Source organism: Pongo abelii, chromosome 2 (assembly GCF_028885655.2).
Source record: "Pongo abelii isolate AG06213 chromosome 2, NHGRI_mPonAbe1-v2.0_pri, whole genome shotgun sequence".
Taxonomy (NCBI): domain Eukaryota; kingdom Metazoa; phylum Chordata; class Mammalia; order Primates; family Hominidae; genus Pongo; species Pongo abelii.
In genome coordinates, this window is record NC_085928.1 from 143,424,177 (window position 1) to 143,439,969 (window position 15,793).

Consider the following 15,793-nt stretch of genomic DNA (forward strand, 5'->3'; position numbering starts at 1 on the left):
GCAGTAGAGGCTAGGAGTGGAGAGAAGGATGCTGCGGGTGTGTTGATAGCAGCAGGTCTGAACAACTCCCACAGAATGTCTTATACCAGTAAAAGACAGCCCTGCTGCAAAGTGTAATTAGGGCCCTTGGGCTGCAGGCTTCTGTGCACAGCTAAAAGCTCTGTGGGTGTGTGCATACAACTCCACCCTCAGAAAGGTCCCACGTTTGGCTTAATGCTCTGCTGCAGCTGTCTGGAAATTCTTAATTTTTGAGCCAGGGGCTTTACATTTTCATTTGCAATAGGTCCTGCGAATTAGGTAGCTGGTCCTGCCCCTAACCATCTTCCTTCAAGAGAGGAAAATGTGTTTGGCTGAGGAAGGAGATTCAGAGAGAGCAGGGGACGGCCCTGCCATCCCAGCTAGGGAGTGGAGAGAGGGAGGACACCTCCACACAAGGTGGGGAGCCAGCAGCTGGCCGGCAGAGGCACCTGATGAGTGACTTGACTCCAGGACTCTCTGTGCTCTGAGCACACACACTCCCGGTGGGTGCTTGTCAGGAAGAACCTTCAATACTAGGGGACAGTGAGGAAGGGAGCTCAGAAGTAATCCCCAGGCCTCTACCTATGGTTTGTTTCACCACCACCATCACAGTTCCTCTAGCAAACTGGAAAGGGACCTTTGCCCAGCCCTCCTGAGGGATGGCCCAGTGAGACAAATACTCATTGGGGCAGGGGAAGAGGCACCCCTTGGGACTCCCCAAATGCAAAGTGTCTCAAATCCTGTTGTGTCTACAGATCCCTCTGGTGGTCCAGTTCATAATAGATACCTGCCTTGTCTTGGCCCTTGCCCTGGGCAGACTCCCCTAGATTCTCAATGAAGTGGGACTTGGCCACCCCAATTTGGCTTTTGATTGAGATCTTGGGCCCCTTCTAGTCTCTGTCCCATGTGGCCCTGAATGAAAGCTGGCCTTCTGACCTCTCTTTCTTCTTCCACATTTTCAGCTAGCCTTCACTTCCAGCTTGTGTTCCCATGGCTAATTGGGGGCCAGGACTCATAAATAATGCTTGGGTCACCTACAAAGTCATCTTTTTTTTTTTTTTTTTCAGAGACAGAGTCTCATTCTGTCACCCAGGCTGGAGTGCAGTGGCTCAGTCTTGGCTCACTGCAACCTCCGCTTCCCAGGTTCAACCAATTCTCCTGCCTCAGCCTCCCAAGTAGCTGGGACTACAGGCGCCCATCACCACGCCCGGCTAACTTTTGTATTTTTAGTAGAGACAAGGTTTCGCCATGTTGGCCAGGCTGGTCTTGAACGCCTGACTTCAGGTGGTCCACCCACCTCGGCCTCCCAAAGTGCTGGGATTACAGGTGTGAGCCACCACACCCGGCCTACAAAGTCATCTTTAAGCCTCTCCTTCTTCACACTAAATAGCATCAATTCTGTCATCTTTCCTAGTGGGATTTATCTTTAAATCGTTGTGGGATCCTGGGGCCTCCTCTCCACCCCCTACCCCAACTCAACCTAGAAAGGAGAGATTTTCTAGAGAAGCCCATCCTGTGGTTGAAATGATGCTCTGTTCTTCATGACCTCCTTGTACCTAGGGTTTCACAGGAGTCCTCTGGGAGGTGATTTGACAGGGATTGCCCTTCTTCCTGCTGCATAGGGACTTGCCAGGGAGATTTTCCTACCCTGTGCCGTCTCCTCATCATGGCCTCATGTAGTTTTATGTCAGGGCTGGAGGGTCCACTGTGGTCCATCTGACCCAAGGTGCAAGAAGGGAAGCCCGCTGAAGAGTCTCAGGTGAAGGTGTCAGTGCTTTGAATGTGCAGGATGGGGAGTGGTAGAGAAGGGGGTGACAGTGGTGTCAAGGGAGGCAACACGCCGTGGGTTCCAAGCATCCCTGCACCTTCTTGCTGAGTAAGCTCAAAATGCAAGGTCCTGACTACTGTTTTCCTGCGCCATTTCTCAGGGTTGTAGTTGCAATGAGCAACTCTGAGGCATGAGTTAACGTTTCCTCTAAGACCAGGAGCAGCGGTGCTCACTGCTCACCATAGAAGTGGTGGCTCTTCTATGCTCAGTGTTCTTGCAAAGTGTACACCTGGGCCTCTCTGTGTCACCCCTGTAGGATTTGGGGGGCAAGGATAACTGACACACCCTAAGTTTTGTGCTGCTTTCTGTGCTGTAATAAAGTATTTTGTCTTTGACCCAGGAGTCTCACATCTTCTGCCAGCATCCTTGAAATAGTAGTTTGATTTGATAGCTTTCACGCTAACTTGATAGCTCACTTATAAATAGGGTAAAATCCCAGATCTCAACAAGTGGCTGCATCTGTTCCTTCCTTTTCTCCTAGACTTCTAGGGAAAATAGGTCACAGACACCTAGCTAGCTGTGAATTATTGTTATTATTATTTGATTAATAGTGATAATTAACCAATATGTAGAACACCTTATATTTACAAAGCAATTTACCATATAATCCTGACACCAACCCTTTGAGGTCGATATCATCATCATCATTTCATGAATAAGGAGACTGAGGCTCAATGAGGTTAGGCAACACCCTAACACAGCCAGTATGTGGCAGAGCAGGGACTTTGATCCTGGCACCGGGAGTCCAAATCCTGTGTCTTTGCCCTCTCTGCTTGCGAGGTGAGTGAGGACAGGAGGGAGGGCAGTGGGGGTGGGTTAGGTGAATTTGGTACAAATGTTGTTTTCTCCTTGCAGCCAGTGAGGTGAAGAGTGGGTCATTCCCAGTGAAAACCTCAGAGGCATTCATTGCCAGCTGCCAGCTGTAACGGGACACCCCGCTCCTCCCCTCCAGCTCTGGCCAGCCGCTCCCTTCCTGACCTGGGGACTTGGTCCTGGAGCCAATCATACTGGGATTTTCTCATTTTCATCCTTTTCCATAGCCCTCACTCTGACTCTGAAACTTTCCACATTTTCTTGCCTTGGTTTTATGCATCCAACTAAATTCTCTTTGCTCTTCTCATTTCTTTTAGGATTTTAAAATAAGCAAACCTACAGGCATTTCCATGGTGTGGAGCCAGGCAGCCTGGCTTCAGCACATGGCTCAGCCATTCACTGGCTCTGCCATACTAGGCTAGTGATTTTTTTTTTAATTATTATTATTTTTTGAGACGGAGTCTCACTCTGTCACCCAGGCTGGAGTGCAGTGGCACAATCTTGGCTCACTGCAAGCTCCGCCTCCCGGGTTCAAGTGATTCTTCTGCCTCAGCCTCCCAAGAAGCTGGGATTACAGGCACCAGCCACCACGCCCAGCTAATTTTTGTATTTTTAGTAGAGACGGAGTTTTGCCATGTTGGCCAGGCTGGTCTTGAACTCCTTACCTCAGGTGATCTGCCCGCCTTGGCCTCCCAAAGTGCTAGGGTCACAGGCATGAGCCACCGCGCCCAGCCTCGGCTTGTGATTTAACCTCCAATGTGCAGAGTGGAGGTGCCAACAGGGCCTGTGTCACATGGATGCTGTGGGACTGAATGAGGCCCTGCAATGAGGAGCTCAGCACAGAGCCTCCCCGGGCAGGGCTCCCAGCACTGTTGCCATTAGTATTATTTCCCCTCAGCAAAAGAACCTTGCACATTGTCATTCAAAGGACTCTGAGGGCCAGAAAATGGGGGGGAGAGATGAGAAACAGGCAACTAGGCGCCAAGTCAAAGGGAGATGTGGGGAAGGAGAAGCCACGCCCCAGACTCACAGAGGTTTGCCACTCACCGCAGAACCATCATGTAGAGGGGGTTGTGGGAGATGCAGGCTATCAGGGACACGAAGGAGATGAGGAAGATGGCTGGGAGCAGGAAGTGGGCACAGGGGACAGGGCACGAGCCTGTCTTTGCTGAAGCGGATCCCCCGGTCACACAGCTGCAGTTCAAATAGATCTTGAAGAGGAAGGGGAGAGAAAAAGGGGAAAATTTGTTATTATTTCACTTTCACACACTTCAGACATCTGCACCAGCTCTTGCTGGAGACTTAGGTTTCAACCCTTGTGTCCTCTGGGTCTGGTTCCCAGGGAAGCTGGGTGAGCCTGAGGCCAGGTGAGAGTTTCACGCTGCCCCAGGGGTCCCACCTCTGTCACTGGGCAACAGAAACCATCTTCTGGGATGGGCTGGGCTCCTCCAGAAGTCACATCTGCCTCTGGATGCCCAGGAACACTGCCAGGCTAGGCCTCCAACCCCCAGCTTGGAGCCAGGGGCCCAGGAGGGCTCTCCTTTGGGCCAGGCCCCCCGCGCCCAGCAGTGGTGGTTTTGCAGATTGTTGTTTTTGTTGTTTGTGTGTTTATTGCAGAGGGAGGCATAAGCAGTAGGAGGGCAGTGGGAACACGGTGGAATTCCCTGGGTTCTGATTCTGTCAGGCCTTTGCTGGAGCTCCCTGCCTGAAAGGAACTCCTGCCTAGAAGGGACTCCAGAGGAGGCCCCTGTCTCAAGTCTGCAAGTCCATATGGCTCAATACTGTTGTCCAACTCACTTTGGTGGCCACTGCCCTTGTCTGGTGGTCTTCACCTTCCTTTGCTGCCCTTGTCAGATGGCCCAGCCTGTGACAATTTCAGTGTCCAAGCAGTTACAGGACTAATATTGGAACTAATGGACTAGTATGTTTCCTTCTGCTGACAGTGGTAATTATGCACCCTCTTCACTTGGCCCCTAGGAAACTCCAAAGTTAGTTATATACAATATTGCTGTTACTTTCCTCAGTCTGGATTTTTTAAATAGAGATTTTTTTCTTTATAATTTACTGATTTTTTTTCTTGATATTTTGCTAATGGGTTTCTGTCTTGAGGTATGCATGCTGTTATGGGAAACTTGCCAAGATTATTTGTGGAAGTAGGTGACTCAGAGGTAAGTTAACAAAGATAAGAAAACCACGGAAGCCACCACAACTGGAAGGCAACTCAAAGAGCATCTTGTCCAAGTTCTTTGTCCTTCCTCTGCCTGGGAGCCACGCTCCTTTGCCCGCAGAGGTGGCAGTGGCAGCAGCCTTGCCCTGTCCTTTCAGAGGAGGTTGGTAAGTAGGCGCTAGCCTTGCCCATCCCCTCCATACAGGCTTAAGGGAATAAGGCATGTTCCTAGCTTACGCTAACTGCACAGTCTTCTCATTGCTCAGCAGTTCCTAAGCCTGGCCTGCCTGGCTGTGGCTCCTGCCTGCTCCCTGGCCAGCTGGGTGTGACACTCCTCCTACAGCACCAAGCCCGGCCTTTTCTCTTCTTTCCTACAGCATGCCCAGTACATTCATGCCCTTGGGACTTGTACTTGCTGCTCCCTTTATCTGGAATGCATTGCTCCTGGTGTGCATAGAATTCTGTTCTTCTGGTTGTTCAGTTCTAATGTCACCCTCTCCCGGAGGCCCCTGGGAACTCTCCATCCTATTAAGTCCTTCCATGGCATGGGTTACTTTCTAGAATTATCCTGTGTGTTGATTTGATAGAATGCACACTCCATGAGAACAGGGACCTTGTCTGATGGGTTCACCATCACATCCTCAGCACTCACGGCTGTGCCCAGTGTTCCGTTTATTGAATAACTAAACAAATGACTCAAGTCAGTTTGCTGCTGGCTGATCCTAGGAGGTGTGGAGCCACAGAAAAAAGGACTGTACTTTGCCAAGTGAGTCCAGTGAATGGAGGTTGCCCAAGTGGAAGGCTGGTGGCCAGAAGATACATGGCTTTGAATAGAAGTGCCCCAGACTGAGGCAGAGCCCTGGGTTCCAGTGCCAGGTCAGCCCGAAATAGCTGCATGACTTCAGGCCAGCCATGTGGCCACACTTGGGAGCTGAGGGGTTGAACCAAATGCCCTCAGCTACTGCTTCTGGCTCTACCTTTCCAGGTCCATGTCACAGAAGCCTAATGCCCTCGATTTATCTGGGCCACGGCCAGCCTGCAGGACCCAGAGATGCCCATGAGGATCCCTCAGGATGGGGCTCAAAGGCCTCAGCTGAAGGAGTGCTTTGACTGGTTTCTTCTCTGAGCAGTTAGGCCTCAAGAATGTGAATTTGTTGGACATCGGCCAGTCTTTAATTGACTGTGGGCTGTCAGCATCTGGTCATGACCCCAGGGTAGGGAGGTAGAGAGAAGTTGGATGTGGCTCAGAGAAGGCCAGGATGCTGGTAATGAGTGTGTGTGTGGAGCCCCGCCTATCCTGGAGCCGAGAAACAGTCTTTGAGGGCATGCACCGAGCTCCAAGATCCTGTGGGGCTCCTCTTGCCTCTGGACCCTGGCTGCCCTTACCAGTTGCTTGGAGGTTGCAGAGCTCATGTTGATGTTGCTGCAGCCGGCATGGCAAGGGGAGAGGTACTCGATTCCATTGTCCCCACAGACCGGGTGGAAGATAGAATCTGGGCACGAGCAGTCCCTGCGGCAGGCAGGAGACTGCGGATGTATAGAACTTGATGTGCTGCCAGCAAAAGAGGAAACGGGGAGTCAAACAAAGCAAGACCAAAGAAAAACCCTACACTCCAGCCCAGTGTGAGTTCCTGGCCTGGTGAGTGTGTCTGTGCATCTTTATTTCTTTTGGGCCAGTGCCACCCTGGGATCTGAATTATGCCTTGGAGCCAACAGTGAATTTGCCACTGTTTAGTGGTCACGGCATCTCTCCATTTCTTCTGCCACTGGGAGCCCAAATCCGCTAATTATGCGCTGGGAAGGCCTGGCTGGTGAATCCCCTGCCACAGTAGGCGTCAAGACAACCAACCAACCAGAAAGGGCAGCTGCAACGGGCAGGTCACAGACAATATTCGCCTTCCCTCTTCTTCAGCCTGAAAAACTGTGTCCGGGACTGCTGAGGCAATCCAGGATTTAGTTTGCTGTCTGTCTCCTGGCTTAATGTAGACCTTGTCCAGAGTTACTCCATCCCCTTGAGCTTCAACCAGAGGGATCTCACTGGTGGATCTCACTGGTTGATCTCACTGTTCCCACTGTTCCCCAGTATCTGATCTTCATGACCTTCTTTGGGGAGGGTTGGGAAAGGGGCTGACAAACCACTGTCCAGATATTTCACTAGTATAATTATACGAATGAGAGTTCATCTCATGTGCCAGGCACTGTGCCTGGGGGCTTTACATGCACAATCATCACAACGAGTCTACAGTGAATTATTTGCCTTTTGTGGATTAGAAAACCAAAGTAACTTCCCCCAACTAGTAAGGAGCACTGGTATACAGTCCAGGCCTGTCTGAGGACAAAGCCGTGTGCTAAACTCCCGGTGGATGCTGCCAAAAGGCCCAAAGGCTTCTCGGCTTTTCTCAATCCACAGTCAGCCTGCAGAAGTGCCGTACAGACCAGGGGTGAGCTCCCTACCCCGAGCAACCCTCCCTTCCTCCAAACCCCTTCTCTCCTTCACCCACCAAAGACAGAGGAGGTCATTTCAAAGAAAAAAAAAGAGAAAATACCGGGGCTGAAAGGTACAGCATCTCCAAATGTTGCAACTTCATTAGGCAAAGTCTAAAAAGAAGCTTGTTGACAGGTGGCACCCAGGAAAGAAAAAATGCCCCTTGGTTGGCCTCCTCCCCCTCACGGGGCTCTGAAGCTCTTCCTGAACATAAAGCCAAAGTTAACACTGTGACCCATATTGCTGTCTGCAAACCAACAGGCAGACTTTACCTGCCCTCCTCCTCACCTGCCCTAATTTTTCAAGTCTGCCATCACTCTCATTATTCTTCTCCCGATCTTTTCAAGTCTCCTTTCATCTCTCTTCAGCAGCTCAATGAAACTGAAATTCTAGCCAGCACAGAGCTGATGCTAAACATAGCTTATTTCCTGGTTCCTGTGGCTCACAGCCCTACAAATTCATCCTGAAATCAAACAAATTAGTTTTTGGTGCTTCTTAAGAAAACAGAACTCTAACCCTGATTGCTGGTGGCCCAGTAAGAGCCTTTGATCTCTTCTTATAATGGAGCAGACCATTCAAGACCTGATTTTCTAAGCTGCCACGTGAGAGATCAGATCAAAAGTAGGCCGGGCGGGGTGGCTCACGCCTGTAATTTCAGCACTTTGGGAGGCTGTGGCAGGCAGATCACTTGAGGTCAGGAGTTTATGACCAGCCTGGCCAACATGGTGAAACCCCGCCTCAACTAAAAATACAAAAATTAGCTGGGTGTGGTGGTGCACACCTGGAATCCCAGCTACTCGAGAGGCTGAGGCATGAGAATTGCTTGAACCTGGGAGAATCACTTGAACCTGGGAGGTGGAGTTCGAAGTGAGCCAAGATCATGCCACTGCACTACATCCTGGGTGACGGAGCGAGACTCTGTCTCAAAAAAAAAAAAAAAAAAAAAAAAGTGTACAGCAGAGAAGAGAGTTAAGGAAGCAGGAAGGAAGATGTATAACAGCCAGATCTAGGTCCTGGCCTTAGCAAAGGAGATCTCTCTACCCCTTATTCCCATTACCTAGGGGGGTAGACTTCAGCCACAGTTGGGGTGGAGCATCCCATGAAGAACAGAGGAACACAAAGGATCATGGAGATGGTGATGATGGTGGTAGCTACGCGGGGAATGGTTTGCAGAGAGAAAACAAAGCGCTTCATGAGGATTCCTCCAAACAGCATCCCCAAGGCTGCAGCAGGGAGGTTCACAGCACCTATAAGTGGAAAGAAGGAGGTGATCCAGGTGCACAGGCCTGGGACCGCATGTGGGCTACAAACACTGAGCTGGATCACTGAGAAGGAAGCATGGCTTCGGGAAGGAACATTTGGTATGTTAAATTGTAATCGAAATAGCTGACATTAATTGAGCATTTACTGCTTGCCAGGCACATCTAGAGAAATATCTTGAGACAGGATTGCCTTGCCTATACCAAAAATACAGAAGTGGGGTTCTTGCAGCTTAAGAGATGTGGGTTGAATATGCATTTATTAAGCACATTTCATTCCACGGGGCTTCTTTGCATGGGACTGCATGGGGTTAGCAACACAAGAGTGATGACCCCTATGTACCAGTCAGAGATGGAAGGCCAGAGGGTTAAAGCCACAGCCAAGGACCAGCCAGGGGGTGCATGGGAGTCAACCTCAAATCTCATGCACTGATCACCTTGCCAACTCCATGTGGTTAAACTCACCTGTGGGTTGGGCCCAGTGATTTCCTAGGGTACTTGATGGGACCACATCTGTAGTTCTCAACACAGTTGAAAAAATACTACTGCTGGGCCCCACCTCCAGAGATTCTGGTTTCGTTAACCTGGGGTAGGGCTGGGCATCTGTGTTTTGTAAAGCTCTCCAGAGGAGCCTCTGGTGCAGCCTGGGTTGAGAATCACTGGACCATATACTCTCTAACCAAAGCAAATATATTCAGGTCCCTGGGGAAGAAGAGAAAATCCAGGAGGCATTTTATCTAACCTCAAATTCAACCTTCCCTCTTTCCTGTGTTGTTCCTGATGATGTCAGGGCCTTTGGGAAGCTGTCAGACTTCCAGCCCCTTTACAGGGAGGAAGGCAGCCCCCAGCCTCCACCCACTCCTGACTGGAAGGATAGGAGTCAGAAATCTGCCAAGAACTTTCTAGATTGCCAACCAGGAAAACTGTCCTTAAAATTCTTTCTCCTGGGCAGTCCTCCTCCGGCCCCTGCCTGTGTCCGGTCTGGCCTGCACCCATCCCTGGATGGGTGGCTGGAGTGTCTGCCTCCTGGCCCAGGCAAGCCCTGCGGATCCTGCAGCACCCTCTGGGCTCACCAATGAGGAAGTTGGCGTAGGCTGCTGAGGTGCCATACTGCTTCTCTAGGAACTTGTTGAGGAAGGTGGAGAGGCCAGCAATGACAGAAGAGAAGGTGCACTGGGCCAGGACCACCAGGACGAAGAGCGGGTTCATCAGGAGCCTCAGAAAGATTCGGGGAAACCCTGTGAACAGACCGCCGTCAAGGCTCTGGCAGAACCCCTAGGCTGCAGGCACACCTAGGGGATGGGCCAGTTACAGGCCCTCTGCTTCTACTGCCCCTTACCACACACAACACCACAGGGGCTGGGGTCCCCCTGGCCACTATCCCCTCCCCCGCACTGTGCCAGCCCACCCAGGGCTGCAGGGTCAGTTACGTTTAATGAAATCCACCAGGGAGCCTCTTGACTTGGCCTCCTCCAACTTTCTTGCTTCATCTGCTGTGGCAGGAGCCCTCTGAAGGCAATAAAAGGGGTAAGTGTTCACGGCCCAGGCTCACTGTAGCCACCCTTCCCTGGGCCCTTGAGTCTCTGCCCTCGGAGGCTCAGGGCTGGGTGGAGGTGAGCCACCCCAGGCGTGTGTGCATGGGAGGGCATCCAGAGAATGCTCTCTTGAAGCAAACAGCACCTGCATTTCCATGAGCCTGGTGTTTTTGCTGACAATCAGAACACATCTATGCCAATGCCTCGCACGATACCTGTGGGCATATTATTTCATATCTAACTTTCCCATGACTGTTGCCAAAGGTGTCTTCCTGGACCCCACCCCCCACCCCCATCTGTCATGGCTACGCTTCTCCTCTATCCTCAGATTCCAGGGGATACTGGCTTCTGGGACACTCTGGTCTAGAATGCCATCTGTTTCCAGCCCCACCCTCCTCCCCTTTCTATCTCCTCTCTGGGATTCTTGCTTCCTCCTGAGCCTAAAGGTGAGTGCTGCTCAAGACTCTGTCCTAAACCTTTACCTGCACTTTCTTGGGTATACAACCCCAGGGAACCTTCCTACCTCTTCGGACCTTGTCAGCTCCAGCCTAAGGCCCTGCAGCTCTGAACTACCTTTCAGATGCAAGGCCCCTGGGCTCTGACAGCATTAGGATCCTGCTGAGAACTCATCGCTAGGAATAGGCTCTCCCGTTCACTGAGTGCTTACTCTCTGCTGGGCCCGTGCCCAGTATTCATATGCTTTGTCTCATTCCTCACAACTCTTTCCCATATCGCTAGTCTAATTAGCTGGAGCACTGTAAAGAAGAGGAAGCTTAGGAACAAAGAAACTTGGCGAAGATCACTCAGCTAGTTCATTGTTTTTAATTTTTAATTTTTATTTTTTTAGAGGCAGGGTCTCACTCTGTCACCCAGGCTGGTGTGCAGTGGTACAGTCATAGCTCACTGCAGCCTTGAACTCCTGGGCTCAAGTGATTCTCCCACCTCAGCCTCCCAAGTAGGTGGGACTACATGCACCCAACACCATGCTCAGCTAAGTTTTTAAAATAAATTTTTTGTAGAGATGGGGTCTCGCTATGTTGCCCAGGGTGGTCTTGAACTTCATTCCTTCCCTACCCACCAATCTCAACCTGGACTCAAGCAATCCTCCTGCCTTGGCCTCCTAAAGTGTGAGATTACACACCTGGCCAACTCAGCTGGTTTACGAGTAGCAGAGCTGCATTCAAACCCAGGTCTGCCTGACCCCAGCACCTGCATGATGTGTAGCCAACGTCTGAAATTCTTCCCCAAGACAAGCTGAGGTCCTCCCACCCCTGCCCCTCTCCCCCAGTCTGGGCCTAGATTTTATATACCTCATTGTCAAACATTGAGCTCTATTTTGGGACTTGAAGCCTAGGCATAAACTTCAGCTCCTTCTTCTCCTCCAAGCCAGCTCACTGCTGAGCACTTCTGGGCATCCATCCTAGGAATGTCTATCCTTATCTTTGCCCTGTCCCAGCTCTCCGACAACCATTGCTGCATTCCCCATCTCTCACCTGGTCTCTGCACTGGCCTCTTCAGATCTCCAGCCTCCATTCCTTCCCTACCCCCTAAACTCAACCTAGCTGCCATATTGCCATCCAAGTGGCCACCCAGTCACTGCAGTGCTCCAGAACTTCATGGAATTAGAACAATCTTTAGACCCTTCAGCTTAACATCAAGCCCCTACCCAGACTTCTCTTCCTTGCTCTCCATTCTCATCCTTCCCTGATTCCTTTCCCCAGTAGGTATGACTGGAAGATGCTTGGAAGGTCCTCTGCTCAAAATATGCTCCAATCTCAGCCACCCTCACACTCTTCAATGCTAGGAATCCCTTCCTACTCAGTTTTTCAGGTTCAAACACTAATAGGCCCTATTAAAAGTAAAAGTTGACTGTACCAGGTCGCAGACTTGGCTTTTATTGGCTCTTAATTCTTTAGCTCAATTTAGATAAGCTCAGTGTTTCCCAAACTGTTCCCTGGAGGTCTCCTGATCCTTGAGATGCTAACATGGCACGGGAACACATAGGAGATACCACCTTTTGGAAATTCACCAACACCCTCACCTCTCAAAGCCTCTGGGAAGTCCTGCATCATGAAATTTGTTTAGATTTCATCCTGAATTTGCTTAACATGCTGCAGCTTTTTAGCTCTATTTATTTTCTACCCCCACATCCTAGGAATGGTAGACATCCTAGGACAGGTAGAGTCATGGGCTCTTGGAACCTTACCTTTTCTCCTATGGGCATTGCTCGAGGGAAGAAAAAAAAGGGGAAAGAGGTGAGAACCAATAAGGCTGAAGAAATGAGCAGGCCTAGCCACCAGGCTCCAATCCATCGGGGGTCACCCGGGACCAAGTTAACTGCAGCTGAAGAGAAACCAAAGAGTGCAAGTGTTTGTTGAATGCATGATCTCACCTTACTGGAAACAGAACCTCTGATCAGGGGGAGTTTTACTGATTTTCTTCCCAGGATGGAGAAGAGGCAAGCCTTGAGCTAGATTCTTGGTCAAAACAACATTCCTTCTCCCAGCTATTGGTCTTCCCAGAGGACCGAGGCCACTGCACATGAAGCACAGCATCAGAAAGTCCCCGGGCAGGAGGGAGCAGTACCTTCACCTCCTTATTCACCTCCCAGCCCTTGGCAGGAGTAGTGAAGGAGGGAGCTGACTGTCACTCACAAGGGCACACCATGGGCCAGATCCTAGACCGCGTGCTTTCCATCTGTTTACCCCTGGGTTCTCCTAGCAAGTCTGCCCGCCTCCCACGAGTCAAGAAACTGAGGATAGAAGGGGTTAAGTCCCTTGCCTCAGGTTAAGGCTAGTAAGTGCCATTTCATTGGTCAATTTCAAGCCTGTGTCTTACTGGTATGCAAACCTGCCCTCTTAACCATTAAACTACTGCCTCCCAACTATATGGATCCCTAACAAAGGAGGCCCCATAATCTTTAGAAGCCTAAAGAAACAACCATCAACTGTGTGAGCTGCCTGGCTTCCAAAGGAGCAGCTTTCTCTTGGCAATTCTCTTGCACACGTGTAAAAGTCTGTCATTGTGTTTCTCTGTGTAAAGAAACTATCCAGGCATAAAGGGAAGGAGAAGACGGCAGAATGGTTCAGTCAAATCATGACAAGCTTCCCTGGGCACTGCCCTGAGTGGACTGGGTGCTCAGTTGCTGGTCTCTTTGGGCAACCAAGAGCCAGGAACCAATTCGGGGAGTGCCAGCAAAAGGACAGAGATGGCTTGATCCTGAGGCATAAGACACCCCCTGGCTTTCCACTTTCATTTGAAGTACAGCCAAATGACACCATGCAGACAGCACTGTGGTCTGACAGTCCTAGGGACGGGAGTCTAGGCTCTAGCAGCATGGTTGCAACTAGCACCTGCCAGATATCTGTGACGTGACTGTGTGCAGGGCACTGGTGGGGGTGCTCTTCCTGGAGTCTGGCTCAGTCCTGCCTTTCAGCCACCCCTTCAGCCGAGCTGGAACTTCATATCCCACCCACACACTCCCCACACTCTCCACCCTACAGCACTTTGCCTGTCCCTCTGTTATGGTGCTGACCTTCCCCATCTTGTGGGGGACTGGGTAGTGTGGGACACACTCTTAAAGGCAGGAAGCCCTTGCTCAATTCATCCTGGGGCTGGCTCCCTGAATGGTTAACTCAGAACTTATGCCGATGTCTAGGGACTATATCTTCTCATCCATACCACTTGTTGAAGAATACAAACTCATACTGTTGACTTCTTAATATACATCAGGCTTGTTCTGATCTTTACAACAACTTTATTTTACTATCATTAGCTCCATTTTACAGATGAGGAAGCCGAGGCACAGAAAGACAAAGTTACTTGCCTAAGATCACTTGGCTAGTAAGAGATGGAGCCAGGATGAGACCCAGGCAGTCCCATCCCAGCGCCCACACAGTCAAACACCATGTTATACCCTCTGGATGTGAGTCATCATCCATGTGTATATTTTATATGATGTTTCTTTTTTTTCCTCAAAAGAGCTCTTATTAAATCTTAAAGAACCAGCAACATCTTAGAATCAAAGAACCACAGAATTTTTTTTTTTTCTTTCAGACAGAGTCTCACTCTGTCACCCAGGCTGGAGTGCAGTGGCATGATCTCAGCTGACTGCAAGCTCTGCCTCCCAGGTTCATGCCATTCTTCTGCCTCAGCCTCCTGAGTAGCTGGGACTACAGGCGTCCGCCACCACGCCTGGCTAATTTTTTTGTATTTTTAGTAGAAACGGGGTTTCACCGTGTTAGCCAGGATGGTCTTGATCTCCTGACCTTGTTATCCACCCGCCTCGGCCTCCCAAAATGCTGGGATTACAGGATTGAGCCACCGCACCCGGCCCATAGAAATATTTTTAATGCCACCAAGATGGGCGCTGTGGTGGCAACACCTGAGGTCCTGCCCTGGGTCTCCAAACTTCTTAAGGGCAGAAAGTGAGTTTGCTTCAGCAGCTTGTTCCCCACAGTGGCCAGCGTGGGCCCTGAGAGAGGAGGCGCACACTGTCTGCTCCTGGCTGTCCGAGGGACTGCAGGGATGAGTGAGCGAGTGAGGAGGTGGCAGAGTGCATCTGGGCTGAAGCTTCATTCTCTGTTCTGATTGGATGAGGGGGCCGGGGGGCTGCTTTATTGAGCTGGGGATGGGAATGGGTGTCCTCTGCACAAACTCACCTGTGTTGACCCTGCCGTAGTCCACAAAGATCTGCAGCATGACAGAGCCCAGCAGGTACCCGAAAGCCGGTCCAAATACAGAGATGGCAAATAAGATGGCTGGAAATGGAAGTAAGGGGAAGGAGACTGAGAAAAATGGAGAGAGTTTGGCAGCCCTGGGCTCCCAAGCTGAGGGGGAGTCTTGAGATGTCACTTCATCTGTTCCCAAGCCTGATAAGCCCACACCTGTGGCATCTCCCACCAGCAAGGCCAGAACCACTCAAGATTCCAAGACATACAGAACCAAGGCTATTTCTACCTCCAGCCAACTTCCAAAGAGACCTGCTTGCCAGGAAGGAAACAGGCTCCAAGGCATTTAAAAATGCCAGGTGATGCTCCCTGTGGGTACGATGCTGGGGGCCCTCGGAGGAGCTCGTGGTACCACAGAGCCTGTGGGGGTGGTCCGTCTGGTCTGGAGTGTAGGCCCTGAGGATGCTCGAAGTGGCGTGTTCTTTTTTTTTTTCAGATGGAGTTTCGCTCTTGTTGCCCAGGCTGGAGAGCAATGGTGCAATCTTGGCTCACTGCAACCTCTGCCTCCTGGGTTCGAGTGATTCTCCTGCCTCAGCATCCCAAGTAGCTGGGACCACAGGTGTGCGCCACCATGTCCAGCTAATTTTGTATTTTTAGTAGAGACGGGGTTTCTCCATGTTGATCAGGCTGGTCTCGAACTCTCGGCCTCAGGTGATCCACCTGCCTTGGCCTCCCAAAGTGCTGGGATTACAGGCATGAGCCACCACGCCCGGCCCAAAGTGGCTTTTCCCAAGGGAAGGATTTGGGCATTCACGTGGTCATCTGCTATCTGCTTTGCATGGGCTTCTTTGAGGCCAACCTGCCCCTAAGTGGATGTCTCAGAGAAGACATGTGTGTCCTGGCCTGTGCCTGGAGGACTAGACAGCAACAGTAGCTGCTGTTGGTTTAGGGTCCATCCAGTGCCCAACACCAGCTAAGTGGTTACATATGTCATCTCATGTATCCCACAGCCATCCAG

At 50.8% G+C, this 15,793-nt stretch overlaps 1 protein-coding gene across 1 annotated transcript in view; it reads right to left on the reverse strand.

Annotated features, from left to right (window-relative positions):
• SLCO2A1 (solute carrier organic anion transporter family member 2A1) overlaps positions 1-15,793 on the reverse strand; it is a 97,265-nt gene that overhangs the window by 6,153 nt on the left and 75,319 nt on the right. The window contains exons 5-11 of the mRNA XM_054552655.2: positions 14,767-14,865; positions 12,312-12,448; positions 10,001-10,079; positions 9,644-9,808; positions 8,369-8,558; positions 6,213-6,378; positions 3,707-3,870 (exon numbers count right to left, since the gene is read on the reverse strand). Of these exons, the coding sequence (XP_054408630.1) occupies positions 3,707-3,870; positions 6,213-6,378; positions 8,369-8,558; positions 9,644-9,808; positions 10,001-10,079; positions 12,312-12,448; positions 14,767-14,865 (1,000 nt within the window). The remainder of the gene's footprint in view (positions 1-3,706; positions 3,871-6,212; positions 6,379-8,368; positions 8,559-9,643; positions 9,809-10,000; positions 10,080-12,311; positions 12,449-14,766; positions 14,866-15,793) is intronic.